This window comes from Conger conger, chromosome 9 (assembly GCF_963514075.1).
Source record: "Conger conger chromosome 9, fConCon1.1, whole genome shotgun sequence".
Classification (NCBI taxonomy): Eukaryota; Metazoa; Chordata; class Actinopteri; order Anguilliformes; family Congridae; genus Conger; species Conger conger.
In genome coordinates this window covers 24,448,980-24,468,474 of record NC_083768.1, presented here as the reverse complement: position 1 = coordinate 24,468,474, position 19,495 = coordinate 24,448,980, and the positions used below count along the sequence as shown (strand labels likewise).

Below are 19,495 nucleotides of genomic sequence, written 5' to 3'. Positions count from 1 at the left end.
TAACCACAGAAAAGCTTCCCAGAATGCACAACACGTCGAACCCTGATGCGGATGGGCTACAACAGCAGATGTCCACGATGGGTTCCACTTCAGTCAGCCAAGAACAGAAAGCTGAGGCTGCAGTGGGCACAGGCTCACCAAAACTGGACCGTTGAAGACTGGAAAAACGTAGCCTGGTCTGATGAATCTCGATTTCTGCTGAGGTATACAGATGGTAGGGTCAGAATTTGCTGCCAACAGCATGAATCCATGGACCCAACAGTGTCAACCTTGTGTCAACAGTCCAGGCTGGTGGCGGTGGTGTAATGGTGTGGGGAATGTTTTCTTGGCATACTTTGGGCCTGTTAATAGTAATCAATCATCACTTCAATGCCACAGCCTACTGTTGTATTTTTGCTGACCATGTGCATCCCTTCATGGCCACAAAGCACCCATCTTCTATTGGCTTCCAGCATGATAATGCACCATGTCACGAAGCAAAAGTTGTCTCAAACTGGTTTCATGAGCATGACAATGAGTCACAAAAGAACACCAATAGAGTCCAATAGGACACCTTTGGAATGTGGTAGAACGGGAGATTTGCAGCATGAATGTGCAATTGACAAATCTGAAGAAATTGTGTGATGCAATCATGTCAACATGGAACAGAATATCTTGTGGAATCCATGCCAAGAAGAGTTGAGGCTGTTTTGAGAGCAAATAGGGCCCCTACCAAGTATTAGTATAATAAAGGGTGTGTTCCAGTGAGTGCATACATTTTACCAACATTTGACAAGAGTCAAATAAAACATAAAACATATTTGTCCTGGCCTGCTAACTGGCCAGTATGTTTCAGCTGACCATACAGACTGAATGTGATTATTCTGTTGGTACGCCTAACATGTAACGCTAATGTGTCAATGCCTTCACTATTAACCCTTAGAAACATGTTAGTGATACACTGAGCGCTGACAGAACAGAGGCAGTCGTAGCAGTGGTATATTTACAGTTCCCTATGAGAACTGACTGATCATCAGGCAGGAAGAGCACGGTCCCTAAGGCTGTAGCTCCTGCTGCTTTGTGCTCCTCCATGTTTCTGCACAGCCTGCCCCCTCCTCCTCCCCACCTTCAAAAGACAGCCCCAAATCTGCATAATTACATCTCAATTAATTACCTTCATTATTTATAATAGCAGACCCCAAATCCCTATCTCTGCCTCACCCTTTTTCTTCTGGAAACTGCAGCGTGCCACTACATTACACACGCACAGATGCGTGCGCTAATACACACGCTCACACACACATGCTCACACACACACACGCGCGCTCGCACACACACGATCACACGCTCACACACACACACGCTCACACACACACACACACACGCACGCGCGCATATACACACACACACACGCTCACAAACGCACACACACACACGCTCACAAACGCACACGCACACACACACGCGCTCGCACACACACGCACAAACGTGCACGCACACACACACACACACACACGCGCGCAAACATGCGTTTCTGCAGCAGGGGTCATGTTAATGCCTTCCACAGAAGCCTTAATTGTGTTTGATCACAGGTTGCAAAGAATCAATAACCACAGACACCAGCTGTGAAAACACAACACGGTCCTCAGCTCTCCTCCCTGTGACACACAGGCACACACACACCCAAGTGTACTACACACACAGACACAATTGCGTGCTCCAATTCTTTATTTCAGTAGTCTTCTTGCAGTTAAAACGGCAACAAAGGGCTGTTGGTTTTGTCACTTTTGTTTTTACGACTCCGTGTCAATGTCCATGCGTGTCACAGCACACGTGTGCAGGGCCCATGCAGAGACGCGTGGATGGTTCTGAATGCGTGTAGCGTGTGTAGGGTCTGTGCAGCGACAGCCCAACTGAGCCACAGGGTCAAACCAGGCGAGGGAACGAGCCTCATTAATGACGCAGGACAAGGCCCTGCAGCCAGAATAAGCCTGCTCTAGTAATGACACACACGCACACGCTAAACACAAACACCCACGCATTTAACACGGAAACACGCACTCGTGTACAAACGCAACACAATAACGCTCACCCATGTACGCATTAAACACACTCAAGCACATCCGCGCACACATTTAACGCGATAACACACGCAAATCAACACATTTCACACAATCACACACGCCCGCGCACACATTTAACGCAATAACACACACAAATCAACACACCTGACCCAAAACACACACTACATACTACAACACGATAGCACACGCCCACGTAGCCCGTCCTGAGGACGTCCGTGTGTGGGATGTCCGTGTGCGGGACGTCCGTGTGCGGGACGGGCCCGGGCGCTAGATGCCTGCGATCGCACTCGGAGTGATTTCCCTCCCCCTCCGCCGCGCTCCAGCCGCTCCAGTCCCCCTCTCTCTCTCGTTGGGCGCGCTGACGGCCGTGAAGGCCCTCTCTCCGGCGTGAAATCCGGGGCTAATTCTCGGCGCGAGCGGCGCGGCGCGGCGGCGGAGGCTCGCAGCGCTAACAGCTTTATTCCAGCCCCGCCGTTTGAATGACTAATGATGCGTCTTCATTTTAATCTGAGCCTCGCATGTTAGTGACTAATGAAATGACATCTGCTCGTTTGGGATTGTGCCCTGCAGTGTGCGCTGCTCTTTAACAGAGCGGCTGGCGTCTTCGGCTGAGGAACAAAAACGCGGCGCGACGAGGAGGCGAGCCGAGTCCGGAGTGTAAATAAAAGCGGAGAGAGAGGCAGAGGAGCGCACGGCAGCTCAAAGGCAGGAGAGGGTGCTTTATTAACTTACACCGTGCAAACCCGACGTATTTGCATAAAAAGGGATGCAATTCCTACACGGATCACCAGATATGTATGTAAATAACCTCAAATTGAAGATGATAGGCTGCACTTTAACCTCAGATGTATTGCTTCGTTTCAAATGCAATGTGCTGGAGTACAGAGCCGGAAGAACAGAAATTGCACCGCTCAGGGAGTTCCAAAAGCAGCAGTTTTCAGCTAAATAGCCGACTGCTGCCTCTGTCGGGCCGGACACAATGGGAGGGCAAGCAGGAGTCAGCCGATACAGGGGTCACTGCAGATCAGCCACAGCCACCTCAGCACAAATTAGTGCAGTATAGACCCAGAGCCACTTACACTGCAGTCTGACGACCACACACAGCCAATCAGCGCAAACCGGCACGGCCACACACAGCCAGTCAGCAGAAACCAGTGCAGCCACACAGGGCCAATCAGCACAAACCAGTGCAGGAGCACAGCCAATCAGCACAAACCGGTGCAGGAGCACAGCCAATCAGCACAAACCAGTGCAGGAGCACAGCCAATCAGCACAAACCAGTGCAGGAGCACAGCCAATCAGCACAAACCGGTGCAGGAGCACAGCCAATCAGCACAAACCAGTGCAGGAGCACAGCCAATCAGCACAAACCAGCGCAGGAGCACAGTCAATCAGCACAAACCAGCGCAGGAGCACAGCCAATCAGCACAAACCAGCGCAGGAACACAGTCAATCAGCACAAACCGGCACAGCTACACAGCCAATCGGCAGAAACCAGCAAAGGAACACACAACCAACCAGCACTACCAGTGCAGGAGCACAGCTGCGTGCAAACGGCGGTCAGAGGAGCTCTGACGTGAACAGAGCCAATCAGGGAACAGGAAAGGCAGAGGAGCAGAGGGGAGGGGCGGGGCCTCCACACAGGAGACGGGCAGGAGCAGAGGCGCAGCGAGCAGTAATGAGCCATCTCCTGCCAGCTGTCTCACCACAGGGCACTTCCTCCTTCAGCACAGACCTGTCACTCACCTCTGTCACAACCACAGAGCTATTCCTCTACAACCGCACCCATGGGGCTAAGGGCCTTTCTGTTTCTGTAACTCAACCATGCCTTTCAAAGGATCAACGCTGCATTGTTTTGCTCTGGTCGAGGGGTGGTCGGTTCAACTGACCAGCAGCTCAATTTTCACACACTTAAGCCCGATTTATACTTTGTTGCAGGAAATAAATTTCAGTTTTTTATCTGGTTGTTTTATCTGTTTGTCCAAGTATGACTGTGGACACTTGTCGCAAGTAACTTGTCGCAAGTAAATCAGGCTTTATCCTAGGGTTATTGTTAGTAACCACAGCGCCTTACAGAGTGAGTGGCAGGCAGTGGTCAGTAAAGTACAGCTCCGCAGCAGTAGAGCTGGACCCTGTGACTCTGTGGAAATGACACAGCTCAGCCAGAGTCCCTGAGAGAGCCCTCGGAGCATCTGCAAACCACACGCAGAACACGGACCGACACATCTGCGTAGCCTCCGCATTGTGTTAAAAACGAGCAGACAGAAACATACACGTATGCGTGCAGTTACTGTACCCTCACACGCGCACACACACACACACACACCAATTGGATAAACACGCAGGGCATCAGTTTTGCCGATTTTCCTCATTTTACTCCGGTGACCTCGATGTGTCCGTTGCTCTGATCCCATTGGCTGTGCCGTGGCGTGGGGCGGGAGCGGACGGCGTGCAGAGACACGGCTCTCTCATTACCGCGGAGACCGACACGCATGCGTCCGCGCTCTGGAGAAATGCCTTTCTGCCGGCCATCTCGGTTCCGCTCCGCTGGCCCCAGGACAAATGAACAGTGCAGAAAGGGAACAGCCTATCTCCTCTGCTAGATAACCCGTCTGCAGAGGGGATTTAAGGGAGCGGGCCACCGAGCAAGCAGGAGCAGGCTCGCACGCACACAAACAAGCGCAGATACACACGCAGCGCACACGCACGCATGCGCACACGAACACACACACGTGAAGCGGGCACGCACACAAACACCCAGCACACCGCCTCCAGTGAATGGAAGGGCCACTGTCAGCACTTTCCCCCTCTGCATGTTTACTTATTTATCCGTCTCCTGTATGAAATCACAGCACATTAAACACCGAGCTCCTGATACACCGCGGCGCTCTCTTAGCCTGCAGCAATCTAGGGCCTCCCGTCTCAAACACAAACGCACGCACGCACACACACAGCGCACACACAGCGCACGCACACACACACGCACGCACACACAGCGCACACACACGCACACACAGCACACGCACACGCACACACAGCACACGCACACGCACACACAGCGCACGCACACGCACACGCACACACAGCGCACGCACACACAGCGCACACACACACAGCGCACACACACACAAACGCACGCACAAACAGCGCACACACACACAGCGCACACACACACACACACAGCGCACACACACACAGCGCACACACACACGCACACGCACATCAACAGGGAAGAACAATACATTACATTACTGGCATTTTGGCAGACGCTCTTATCCAGAGCGACGTACAGTTGATTAGACTAAGCAGGAGACAATCCTCCCCTGGAGCAATGCAGGGTTAAGGGCCTTGCTCAAGGGCCCAACGGCTGTGCGGATCTTATTGTGGCTACACCGGGATTAGAACCACCGACCTTGCGTGTCCCAGTCATTTACCTTAACCACTATGCTACAGGCCGCCCCTGGCACACTCACACTCACACTGGGCTCTTTACAATCGCTTATCTTTCACCTCCTCCCTCCTTTCCTTGCTCCGAGCTCCATCCATCGGGGGAGGCAAGAATATGAAGCGAGAAAAGGAGGTGAAGACGGGATATGGAGAAAACCTGGATGAGGAAAATGGAATGTCCTCGCTCCTTCAAATGCCAGTCCAAAGCTGACTGGTGTATGCATGGCAGATTGGGAGAGGTGGATCCCCGGGCCAATCATTTATACGTCACACATTCTGAAAAAATACTTCCGCAAAGGATGTGCTCATGTTTTCCCGCCCAAGAAAAGTTCAAAAGCCTCCTTCAGCCTCTACCTCTTAGAATGAAACGTTTAACTGGTTTGAATTTCCGTAAAGATGGCGCACCTTGAACGATTTCCAGGTCAGGAGAAAGGCAGCGAAAAGTAAGTGTGAATGAGCCCACTATCTCCCTCTCTGTGACCGGGATCATAACGTTTGACCCACTGACTAAGAGAAGAGCACAGGCATCAGACTCCCCCTGGACAGCAGCAGTGACATGCACCTGCCATGTGGGCTCTGCCATGTGGGTTATCTGTATGTGCACTTGTGCATTCACAGGGCCTTATGTCAGGCACATGCGCAACGTACCGGAAATGCCGTGCTTTGGTTAAAATACTGAGTGCAACACAGTGCACACAGTGTTAATTCAACAAGTTCTTGTACACTTTCTTGTGTGTATTTGCATCTGCATGTTTCTGAGTGTATGTATGCGTATGTGTGTGTATGTTAAATGCTACTATGGCTACTATGGTAAATCCATAATTATTAAGTGTATGCCACAGCAACACTTGTACTTGTACCCTCTCACTCACCCTTTCTCCCTCCCTCGCACCCTTTCTCCCTCCCTAACACCCTTTCTCCCTCTCTCCCTCCCTCCCTCCCTCTCTCCCACACATGAATAAAACAGAATGTAGAATGGTAGAATGGGGGAAAGATGTGGAGCATGAATTAATGATGGCGGGAGATTTGCAGGTTCAGAGCCCTGACGTAAGAAATGTGCAAAAGTGAGAGAAACACAGAACCCAGAAGAGCTGGAGCAAAAACTGTTGTGTGTGTGTGTGCGTGTGTGTGTGTGTAATGCTATACTTGTGAGGACCAACTATTAACATCCCACACTTTTGCTTATGAGGACTGTGTATGTGTGTGTGTTTGAGTGTTTGTGTGTGTGGGTTAGTATGCGTTTAAGTGCGTTGGTGTAATGTGTATGTAGTTACGTGTAAGGGCTGGTAAAGTCTCCTTTAGATAAAGGTAAGTTTGTTCACACTGCAGGCAGAGCAGGGGCAGCCAGACTGTTCTCTCAAATATTGATCTTTCTGTTTGTTTGCTTGTTTGTTTGTTCGTCTGTGTTTTTCTACCAGCAGTTATTTTTCTGCAGGAGGGTTTTTCTGTTCTTTCTTCTTTGGACCAAAAACAAGGAGGAAGGGGGGGGGGGGGTGTTAAACGAGTGTGTGACAGAGGGAGGCCGACCAGCGGAGGAGAGGAGCCCTGACTGTGGAGCGCGTTTTCGGGGTATGTCAGCCCTCTCGTCCCGGGTCCTAATTGGCATTCTGCTCCCGCGCACCGGGGCCCGATCAATCCCGCCACCCCCGGCTGGCCTTGCGGCCCCCTGTCCGCCCCCACACGCGCAGAGACGGGAGCGCGGGGGAAAGCACCCCGGCGGGATTGATCGAAGCGCGGGGGGGAGACTGAGAGCTGCGAGGTGGGGACAGGGGGGTGATCAGCGCGCCCCCCGGTCATCATGTGGAGTCCCAACAGCCCGGCCTTGCAGAGGAATGTACACACGAGGGAACACGGCAGGGGAAATCAATACCCTCACACTGACCACGCTAAAACACCCCACACTGACCACGCTAAAGGTTTTGCCTATCAGAAGACGGGAGTTGAAGCTGAATGATTTCTAGGCCTCCCTGATGCCGAGACCCTGCCGCCCCTCTGCACAGCCCCGCCCCTGACCGTTCACCGAGGACACACCGCCGGGAGTGCCAGCTAACATTGGGAGAACAACACTTCAGTCAAAACACACACACACACACGTACACGCACGCAACGCTCACACACAAATACACACACGCTTCAAGAGCTGCAGCACACACGCACAGTCCTGACTTCTACATGTGTGAAGGCATACACTCCAGATCACTGCACTGCACAGGTAATGCACACACATCGCACGCCCATGTGAATGAGATCCTGGGCTGAGGTAAGGTCTCCACACAGATACCAGTGCACCGCTTCCTCATAACATGCAAATAAGAGCGTCATTACACAGGATATATCCCTGGGATTGGGGGAGGTTTATCCGAGGTGCCGCATGGAATTTATCCTGCCGGATCCGCCGTGTCCCCTCAGCGAGAGATCGGAGGAAGAACAAACGTTCTTTACCGCCTCCTTAATCCTGGCGGGATCAGAATAGCAGGGCGAGGGGGTGGGGAGGGTGCCCTTGACTCACCTGTGCACTGTCACCTGACCGCAGTACGGTCCTGATAAGGCACAGTCACAACGGGGTCCGCTGTGTCATCTCTAAAGTCCCTCCACAGCCTGGCATGCCCTGTCCCAGCACCCAGCTAATAAACCATGGGGCAGGGGACCCTGGTGCACCCCAGGGCTGGACCCTGGAGTACCCCAGGACAGGACCCTGGAGAACCCCAGGACTGGACCCTGGTGCACCCCAGGACTGGACCCTGGTGCACCCCAGGACTGGACACTGCCCTACAGTTTATCCAGCTGGTTTCTTACAACCAAACCGATTGTGCAGTAGCACAACATAACAGCTCTTGTTCCAAACCACAAAAAAAAAAAAAAAAAAAAAAAAAAAGAAGAAAACTTTCAAAAATTTTCCAAGGACCCCGGTGGTTTCTGAAAAGCTTTGGTTGTGGAAAAAGCTGCTGCAGCTGCATTAATATTTGATGTGAAGTGATGCAGGTGTGTGAGGTTGCATGCCGAGCGTGTGTGTGTGTGTGTCCTGCTCACCTGCACGGGGACCGCTGGACCCGAGCACTCAGCGCACTCAACCAGCTGCCCAACCCGCCAGGTGCGGCTAATCAGGGATAAACGGCGATGGCGGGGTTTCCGGGGTAAAGCGTGAGGGGGGTGGGGCTGAGACAGCCGGGCGCAGGCCGGAGGAAAGGCCACAGCTCGCTGCAGTGGAAAGTCACCGCCCAGCCGCTCCCCGCCAGAGCACTTCTCTTTCACGCTCTCGTGCCGTCTCAGCCCGTCTCAGCCTGTCTCAGCCCGCTGACCCCGCCGCCGCCCTCCCCAGGATGCTCCCGCCGCACGAGCGCCATAAAGCGCCGTAAAGCGCCGTAAAGCACCCTCGCCCCGCGCCGTACAGGGCCGTAAAACCAGCCAGGCTCACCTCCCCCCGCCTCTGCCTCCACACAGCCTGCTGAGCTGCTGTGCGCCCTGAATGCTAACAAAAGAGAGGCGTCTCAAACGTCAGACACGCGTACCGCCATCCTGCTGGCCAGAAACCTGCTCAACGAGCCGCCCCCTGTGTGTGTGTGTGTGTGTGTGTGTATGAGTACGTGTTTGTGTGTGTGTGTGTGTGTGTGGGTATGAGTATGTGTTTGTGTGTGTGTGTGTGTGTATGAGTACGTATTTGTGTGTGTGTGTGTGTGTGTGTGTGTGGGTATGAGTATGTGTTTGTGTGTGTGTGTGTGTGTGTGTGTGTGTGTGTGTGTGTATGAGTACGTGTTTGTGTGTGTGTGTGTGTGTGTGTGTGCGTACATGTTTGTGCGCATGAGTGCGTTTATATTTTTGCCACTGGGAAAGTTATCGACTTGCATGGCATTTTAAATAGTTTTAAATGCTTGTTTTAAAGTGTCAAGGGTTTGTAATGAATTTGGGAAGAAAGCCTTTAGTTTTGTGGCACCACACAAGTGGAATGCTCTTGCCAGCCCACTTAAAAAGGCATTACAAAGTCTAATGTGTTCAGCAAACCTTGAGGGCTGCTGCTGTTGTAAAAAAGCATGTGCTTTCTGACAAGACGATGTTGAGACAAAAATGTATCATGCATGCTGTTATAGTGTTTGATGGTTTGGCCTTGGTTGGCGTCTCAAAAAAGGTTCTAAAGAAAAGAAGAAAGCGCATGAGACGGGGGCGTGTGCCGTTTCCCCTGTCAGAGCTGAGACGGAGACTGAGGCTGGAGGCAGAGCTACACTGGACACCACTGTGAGTCTCACACAGCACTTACTGACTGCCAATCATCTCACCGCTGAGAGAGAGAGAGAGAGAGAGAGAGAGAGGGAGAGAGTGAGAGAGCGAGAGAGAGGGAAAGAGAGAGGGTGAGAGAGGGCATTTTTGCGTGAGCATGGCACATAACAGTGAGGAACACAGCTGCTCCAGAAACATCATCTGGGAAAGGGGAGAGGGAAACTGTAAAGCTGCAGTCCTGCTTTTTCAGAACAGACACACAAGCATTAACACACACACGCACATATACACACACATACACACACACACCACACACACACACACATACATACACACACAACACACACACACACACACAAGCATTAACACACACACGCACCACACACACATACACACACACCACACACACACCACACACACACAAGCATTAATACACACACGCACATACACATACACACGCACATACACACACACACACACACATACACACACACCACATACACACACACCACACACACACACACACACACAAGCATTATCACACACACGCACATACACGCACACATACACACACACACACAAGCATTAACACGCGCACACACACACACACACACACACACAAGCATTAACACACACACACACACATACACACACACACACACACAAGCATTAAACACACACACGCACATACAAGCACACATACACACACACACAAGCATTGACACGCACACACACACGCACACACGCGCACACACACACGCACGCACGCACGCACGCACGCAAGCGAACACACACACACTTATTCCTTAACCGAGAACATTTCGCTAGTACAGCACTACCTAATATTAACCATAAATCTTGAAGGCATAAGAAGAATTAGCATATTCCTTTTCACTGCGTAGAAAGAAAATAGTTGGGGGGGGGAAGAAAAATGGGAGCCACAATAAAATAAGAAATAGAACAAATACAAACAAAAAGAACAAACTTTCTACGGGACCATTTGTAACGGTGAGGAGGATGGCACAGCCCGCTCTCTCCATCCCTCTTTCCCTCAGCGGGCAGGAGACAGAGGAGGATGAAGGTGAGCAGCTGGCGGGGCTCCAGCCCTCCTCTTTAGCATCCCTCATTCACAGCCCGGCCCGGCCGCAGCGCCGGGGCTTAAACTCCCTCCCCCCGCTCCTGGCTCAACAGCAACCCCAAATAAAAATATATCAAACTCCACCGGCCAAAACAATTAGCTTTATTATCAGTCTGGGAGAGTGCGAATTACTGAAAAGCCGACGCGGGCCGGAGGGGGGGGGGTGGGGGTGGCGTTGGCGGGTTTTGGCGGGCGCCGGAAGACTCCGCTCTCCGCTCCCGTCCTCTCCCCCCAGACGGTGCGGGCGGCACGGGGCCAGCGATAGCGGGGTCAGATTAGCGTGACGCAGCGGAGAGCTTCCCGGAAAGGCTTACCTCACCGGCTCTGCCCCCCCCCCCGGCTGCTCTCCGAACCGCCGGCTCTAACCCCAGAGTCCCGCCACCAGGCCTCCCCCGGGACTGAACGACACCGCGCACACCCGCCACACCTCTGGAGTCCCTCAGCGACGCACTTTCAGCAGGTCACACTGCCGTAAGGACTTAACCGGCGAGAAGCCAAGATCTCCGACAGCAGGGACCAGCACCTCACGGCTCTCGAAGGCCTCGAGACCTGCTGGTTTTCCACCCTCCCTTTACCAGGGAGTCAGGTATGAAGACACACTGCCCAATCAGTAGCACTGATTACCCGGGAGAAGAGAAAACTAGGGCTGGATCTGGGTTTAAGGCCAGATTGAATGATCCCTGCCCTACAGAATCGGGTATGCTGTGCCCTGCTGAGGCAGGATGCTGGTGAAACACGGCTGGCCGTTCTCTCGGCACCTCTTACAGCCACAGGAGCGTGACAAACAGGAGAGCAGCGTGCTGTAAAAAGCTTCTCACACGTGGCGACAGGCATGCAGAAATGTAAACACACGTGTGCGTGTGTGCGGACACGGAATGGAAGCCAGCACTGTGCTTAAACAGATGGCTTACCTCGAGTCCAGCTCTGCTCCACACTCAATTATATCACACCCGCTCTCTCTCGCTCTCACCTCACTCTCTCTCCATCCATCACTCTCTTTCGATCTCTCCCTGTCACCTCGCTCTCTCTCCCCATCTCTCTCTTCTTCGCTCTCCCTCTCCCCCTCTCTCCCTCCCATCTCTCCCCCGCTCCCTCTCTCTCCTCCCGCTCCCTCTCCTCCGTCTCTCCCTCTCCCTCTCCCCACCCTCCCTGTCTCTCTCCCCCCTCTGTTCCTCCTATCTCTCTCCCGCTCCCTCTCTCTCCTCCCGCTCCCTCCCCCTCCCCCTCCCCCTCTCCCTCTCCCTCCCCCCCTCCCTGTCTCTCTCCCCCCTCTCTCCCTCTCCCCCCTCCGTCTCTCTCCCCCCTCTCTCCCTCTCCCCCGCTCCCTCTCTCTCCCCATCTCTCTCTCCGTCGCTCTCCTTCACCGTTTCTGACATTTGACATAATCCTGAACAAGACGGCAGGTGTGGGAGGATTGGCCTGACCTGACACGGCTGTTCTCTCAGCGAAGGCCCGTGTCCCTGTATACCCACAGTGTCCCTGCCTACCCCTCAGAGCCAGGGAGAAACGCTTTCAGCCTGCTCTCACCAAACAACCGCCATCCCCCCCCCACCCCCACCCCCACCTCCACCTCCACCTCCCTCAGGGCAGTGTCACAGTCAGAAACGGATCGGCTCCACAAGGGCATTAGGGATAAACGGGACATTTTCCAGTCTTTTCTCCTCCCCCGTTTTGCCCAGAACGCACGTTTGCGGAGCGACAAATGTTAGTAATTTGTGTAATGATAGAGAGCATTTATCACGGTGATAAAGGACAGGTTTTACTGCGCGTTCATTCTGCGAAGTTCCCTCACACGGGCCAGTCTCCCGCCAGCAGGGCTCTGTGCCTCCCAGTAAATCAAGCCCTGAGTAAAAACATGCTGTTTGTTCCCCTGCAAGCCAGGAGCCACCTGGGAATAAGCCAAGTGTCTGCTCGATGTGGTTAAAATGTCTATAAAAGGCCTTTGAAAGGGGTGCTGAACGTGAAAGGAAACAGTCGCCGCCATTCAGGCGGATCGCCCAAGGACTGTGTTTTTCATCCGGGCGGAAGCACGGAGCTACATGAGCATTGTTGGCCCTAAATTTATGGGAAGTTAAAAAAAAATAAAAATAAAAAAGAGAACAGGTGATTGTGGGTAAAGGACATTATCTGTATCCAGAGGCTAATGCATTGACACTCACCTGCACAATAGAACCAGTCTAGGGACCTTTCTGAAAAAAGGCCCTTCATTGAAGTGGTTTTACTTACGATTTCATCAGAGATTTAAGATAATGAAAGCAGCGACCATGCTTCCACAATGAACGATCTTCCTGTGAGCATAATCACCATTAGCGTAGCTTTACGCGGCAATCCTCCTGAGGTCATCAGGGACATCAGCAGGCCAGAGAGAGGCTGAACGGCCCAATCACATGTAATAGCACAGTGTCTTCGCACATACCCAACAACCTCAGCCTCTTAGCACATACCCAACAACCTCAGCCTCTTAGCACATACCCAACAACCTTAGCCTCTTAGCACATACCCAACAACCTCAGCCTCTTAGCACATACCCAACAACCTCAGCCTCTTAGCACATACCCAACAACCTCAGCCTCTTAGCACATACCAAACAACCTCAGCCCCTTAGCACATACCTAACAACCTCAGCCTCTTAGCACATACCCAACAACCTCAGCCTCTTAGCACATACCCAACAACCTCAGCCTCTTAGCACTTACCCAACAACCTCAGCCTCTTAGCGCCATACCCAACAACCTCAGCCTCTTAGCACATACCCAACAACCTCAGCCTGTTAGCACATACCCAACAACCTCAGCCTGTTAGCACATACCCAACAACCAAAGACTCGTCAACAGTCATAGACGCAATCAGCGTATACTCACTCAATATTACTGAGCAACTGGATCAACACACTCCTTATGAGGAGATCCATACATGCTTGCACACACATACACACACACACACACACACACACACACACACGCTCTAACGTGTCCACATGCTCACATTCCTCCACATACAGACACGAGACACTAGCGGATTCCCTGCCTAATTCCACAGTTTAGTGAAGCATTACTGCTGATCAATAGTGGAGCACCCAGGGAAGGAGGCTGGTGCAGCTGCTGTATATTCATGCTCCTGTTCAGAGTGAGTAGAGCAGTAAAGCACACAGCCCAGGCTGGTGCTGAGTGACAGGGCCAGCAGCCTATGGCAGGAGAGGAGACGACACACAGAACACTCACTCAGCCATCCACTAATCACTCATTTAACAGAGGGAGGGGACTCCATTGAGTTACACTCTCCCTCAGTCCATTTGAGGATCCTGGTGCCAGTTCTGCTACATCAGTCAGCACTCCAGGCGTGTACACGTGCGCGCGTGAGCGTCTCTGAGCGCGCGTGTGCGTGCATTCATACGTCTGGAGAGACGGTTGCATCACGAGGCGCGCCATCAACATGGAACATAAGAGCCTCACAATGCGGCCTCGCAGAGGGGCTGAGACCCATGGCAGCACTGCGCCCTCATTAACAGGGCTCGTGTTCTCTCTTCAGCGGCGCGTCTCATGTAAAATGCATGCTGTGTGAAGAGCCAAACTGAACCGGAGGGAATAGGCAGCAGTGTCCCCAGTAACCCCCCTAATCCTCCTCTTCCTCCACCGCACCCGCGTCACGTGAGGCTGAATGTCCTCCCTCCCAGAAGCCGGGCGTAACGGGGGCCCAGACGCGCACAGGAAGCGGAGCAGCTCTAAACAGAAAGCTCAGCGATCGCGCGAAGGCGGCCCGCGCCGCACGCCGTGAATCGTGGGATACGGCAGCGTTTCTCGGGCCGGCGCCCACGCCTCGTCCCTCTCCCTCGGCTGAATCATTCACCTCTTTTCTCCCCGTAAACAGCGGTCAGCGCCAGACAGAACGAGCTGCTACCGTTCCTTCTGAGGTTCTCCTCATTTCTTCCCCCCTTCTGGAATATTCCACTTTTACCCTTAGAGACTTAGGCTTACTTTGAGGTTTTTTTTTTTTTTGTTTTTTTTTTTACTTTTCTCAGTTTTTTTTTTACAGATTAACAGATTTATCTAAAAGACAACCCCTCATGCAACCTCTCATTTGTTTAACAAGACTTGTCAGAAAATGTCATGCTCAGACCTGGATAAGGTATAATGAGGCCCAGCGACTAAATCATATGCGAAAATAAACATTCTTGCTCATTAAAGAAATACATTCACTTGAGTATATCTCCAAACCCAAAAGTGTCAGTTGAGGAGCATCATCTTGCATTACAAGAAAGGGTTCCATTGAGTAAGAACATCATACAGGAATGTCAATACGACATGCCATTGCTTTAGAATGTATAAAAATACCTGGTGGAAATATGCTCAGGCAACTAAAATTGTCAAATATTATTTTTTTGATGACACTAACTGTAGCAACAAATTAAACAGCAATACATAAGCATGTCCGAAAACGTACTACAATAACACATTATAAAATACAAATAAATGTGCATTATGCATAACTATTAGAAAAACATGAATTGATAACTATATAAATACCTATTAATAAAATACCTATCAATATAATATCTACCAATTATTATTTTCTGACATGAACTGCTACTGAAGCAGGGGACAACCTGCCTACAAAAACGACATGAATCCCAATATAACAAACACAGTTTAAGAATAGGTTTTTGCATTGCCTGAAAAACAAAAATTATAATCCAACAGTAAAAACAGCAGTATAATATTTATTGTTTGTAGTAACCTTAGTATTTTATTACACACTAAAAACAACATGTAAATTATTAGAATAGTACTAGATGAGGTTAAAAGGGCTCTTATTAGAATATCATTACTAGACTTAAGTATGGCGTGAAGTTCCGCAGATAACACTTATTTCAGAAGCATGTTTCTGAAGAATTACAACTATAGTGCATCGTCTTCTCAGTGCTGTGTGTTTTCAGCACCTAATACTGGGGGTAATGAAATAGCTGAAATTTAGAGAAAGGCAGGCCTCTTTTTCAAACGCAACCCAGGTTCGAACGTCAGTCCAATCAACATATTTGTGAGTCATCAGTCTCTCCCGCATAACAAATATAGAAAGCAATCCCTTACCTAGAAGTAGGAGAGCTATTCGACGGAGATGAAAGGGAGTGCGTTTTGACCTGAATTGCATCATTTGGGCTTCAAAGGGGCGAAAACAGTGACACCGCCACATGCAAATAAAGGTCGACTGACCGACTGAATAAATACCAGCAGCCGTCCTCCTCTCCAACATCTCCCACCTGCATGCCAGGGGTCTCCGTGCCCACTGACTACAACTCCCATGCTGCATTGCACGGCCGTGCCAGATAGACCGTCGAAGGCCTCGTGGGCACGTCTCTCAGTGACAGCGCCTGGAGAGTGACTGTGGCGGTGGAGTGACAGCGAGTCGCCGGGGGGCTCCGACGCGTATGAATGGAAGGCGCTTATCAATGACTAACATTCACATGTCAGAGACAGGGGCTCCTGGACTGAAGCCATACCCACACAGAGTAAAGGCAGCTTTTGTTCCTGCGTGTGTGTGTAGGGGGGGAGGGAGGGAAGGAAGGGGGATATTTTATCCCCCCAGTAAGAGCAGGAATAACAATTCTTTATATCTCTGGAGTTACTGCAGAAGTCTGGCTCTGTGAAAACCTGGAGACTTAGCCCTGGAGGCTAGCGCTAGCCTGCAGCCCTATCCCCAGTTTCGCCGGACCAAAGCTGCGCTAAGCTGCATTCCAGGTGAACTCGGAAACTCCGACTTCGGAGTGCGTTTTTACTCCGAGGCGACCGTGAGCAACATGACGGCTGGCAAGAAACCGCCGCTAGCTCTGACACTTCCTGAGCACTAAAACCTCCAGAGCTTTTCAAACATGCTCTGCTGGTTGGGTAGAAATGGATAGAAAAACGTATTTAGGAGTTACCTGTTGTTCGCCGTTATTCCAGCCATTTTGAATGATGTCACTTTCCTTCTACTTGGAAACTCGGAGCTGAGAAACGATACCTGTCTTTCCAGCTCCAACGGGCCGGCCGGGCAATCATTTTCCCGGTCAGTAAATCCGAGATTCCAAGATACGTGGAACGCAGCATTAGCATTAGCCTTCCCACAAAACCCCGCCCAACACCACCCCCGCCCCTCTCCTCCACCCCCGGCCCCCTCCTCCACCCCCAGCCCGCTCCTCCTACCTTCACAGCTGCTGTGGCCCTCCTCGAAGCCGGCGCTGCAGCTGCACTTCCCGATGGGCACCAGCCACTCGCCCTCGGCGCTGCAGTGCATCCTGGGAGGGCTGTCGGCGTCGTCCACCTCGGAGCTGTTGACGCAGGCCCCGCGCACCTCCACCAGCGTGGCGAAGGCGGCCTCGGCCACCGTGTCGGGGAAGACGGCCAGGTTCTGCACGGTGGAGAGGCAGCGCTTGTAGTACACCCGGACGGACACCAGCGCCACGCACGCCCCCACGTCCTGGAAGGCCAGGTGGAAGCCGCGGCGGTTGAGGTGGCCGATCTCGCGCACCTCCGTGTTGAGCTTCATCTTGCGCTCGCCCAGGTCGCCCTGCGTGAAGCTCTCGTCGGCGGCGATGGTGTCGATCTTGGCGTAGCGGTCCTCGCGCGCCACGCCGCCCAGGTCCCAGTCCGACTCGGCGTACAGGAGGTTGAAGGTCTCCTTGCAGGTGCCCGCCACGCCCGGGATGCTGTTGCAGTCGCGCAGCGTGAACTGCAGCTCGATGAAGATCCGCTGGCCGGACTGCCGCCAGATCCAGCCCGTCTGCAGCCAGTTGTTCTGCTGCGGCTCCATCACGTTGCACACCTGGTACGTCCTGATGGGCTTGTACTTCTCATCCACCCCGCTGATCTCCTCCCACTGAGGGAGAGGGAGAGAGAGAGAGAGAGAGAGAGAGAGAGAGAGAGAGAGGAGAGGAGGAGAGAGAGAGAGAGAGGGGGGAGAGAGAGGGGGAGAGGAGGAGAGAGAGAGAGAGAGGAGAGGAGGAGAGAGAGGGGAGAGAGAGAGAGGAGAGGAGGAGAGAGAGGGGAGAGAGAGAGAGAGAGAGAGGGGAGAGAGGAGAGAGAGGGAGAGAGAGAGAGGGGAGAGGAGGAGAGAGAAGGAGGGACAGGGGAGAGGATAGCAAGAGAGAGGGGTACAGAGGGAGAGAGTGTGAGGGAGAAAGAATGAAACAATGAAAGGAAGAGAGAGGGGTGAAGTAGGAGAGAGAACATGAGTGGAGATGGGAGAAGTTGAAGACATGAAGGTTAGAGGAGAGATCGGTGCGAGATGAGAGGGGTGTGAAAGAAAGAGTGGAGAGAGAGCATATAAGAGGAAAAAGTAGATGAAGAGAGGAGGGGTGTAACAGGTGGGAAGAGAGACAAGGAGGATTATACTTCAGAATCAGAAAAATATATATATTCTGTTTTCCCCCCATACCAGGAAGCAATATTTAACACAAAACCACAAAGAGTGTCTACAAAAAGAAGTATTTCTAACAAATAAACAATGCACAATTCCCCAGGGAATACACGTGGCTCTAAGTAAACAACCCTTATGACTTTACAGAGAGTCTAAATATACTGTACACACTCTCGCACACAATGCACGCACTTAAGACAAAAAGTTGGGAGTAAGTGCATCGGTGGCTTCTCTTCTTCCCCGCTGAAAGTGCAGGCCTGTCCCTGCATCTCCAGAGGAAGCGTAGCGTCTCCCCGCGTGAGCAATGTCTCCGCACAGAGTGTGCTTTACAGCACGGCTCCAGACAAACGATGCGCGCTTCTCTACAGGAAACGCGACCGAGCGCTCGGGCACATAACTCATGTCTCTGCGTGAGCGCAGGAGGAGGAGGAGTGTGTGTGTGTGTGTGTGTGTGTGTGCGTGCGTGCGTCCCCACGGAGCACGCTCAGAAAAAAACCCAGAGGCACCTGGGAACCCGGCGGAGTGGATTTAATCAGTGGCAGGTCCTGAATTAACAAGGTAAATAAATAACAGCTTGCAGAGAGACAGAATACACATACACGCACCACACACAGACGCACACACATACCCCACAGACACACACCGCGCACACGCCGTATGCACGCACACACACACACACACACAGCACGCACATACACACTGAATGCACACAGACAAACCAGAGACACACACAGACACACACACCACACACACGAAAGGCACACACACATACCACACTCACAGACACAGAGTACACACACACACACACACACAAACATATTCCCTTTCAGTACTGGGAGCATAAACAGGGTGATGTTGTTTGAGCAGTGTCATATCTGCAGTAATGGGAGAACACAATTATCCAGCTGCAGGCAGTAGATGTTTGGGCTGTACCTGCAGTTATGCAAGCATTCTGCTTCAGTGGCTGAACCTGGGCATTCTGCAGCAGGATGGCTTGTACAAGATTAGCCCATTTGCTCCTGTGTTGATGCGGAGGCTATTTCTGGAGAGACTGGGATGGACCGGGGTACTGAGGCTGGAGAGAGGGGGGTGTGGCCAGCTGTCTAATCTGAGCCCATTTAGTACAGAGCTCTCTGGAGCACAGCCTAACTGCTAAACGCACCAGCTCTCAGCACTGAGGACGCCAACACACACACACACACACACACACACACACAGATACACACAGATACACACAGATACACAC

At 52.1% G+C, this 19,495-nt stretch overlaps 1 protein-coding gene across 1 annotated transcript in view; it reads right to left on the bottom strand.

The window, feature by feature from the left end:
* Positions 1–19,495, bottom strand: part of LOC133136394 (ephrin type-A receptor 7-like) — a 107,183-nt gene that overhangs the window by 57,989 nt on the left and 29,699 nt on the right. Inside the window, exon 3 of the mRNA XM_061253850.1 lies at positions 17,037–17,709. Coding sequence (XP_061109834.1) covers positions 17,037–17,709 — 673 coding nt within the window. The remainder of the gene's footprint in view (positions 1–17,036; positions 17,710–19,495) is intronic.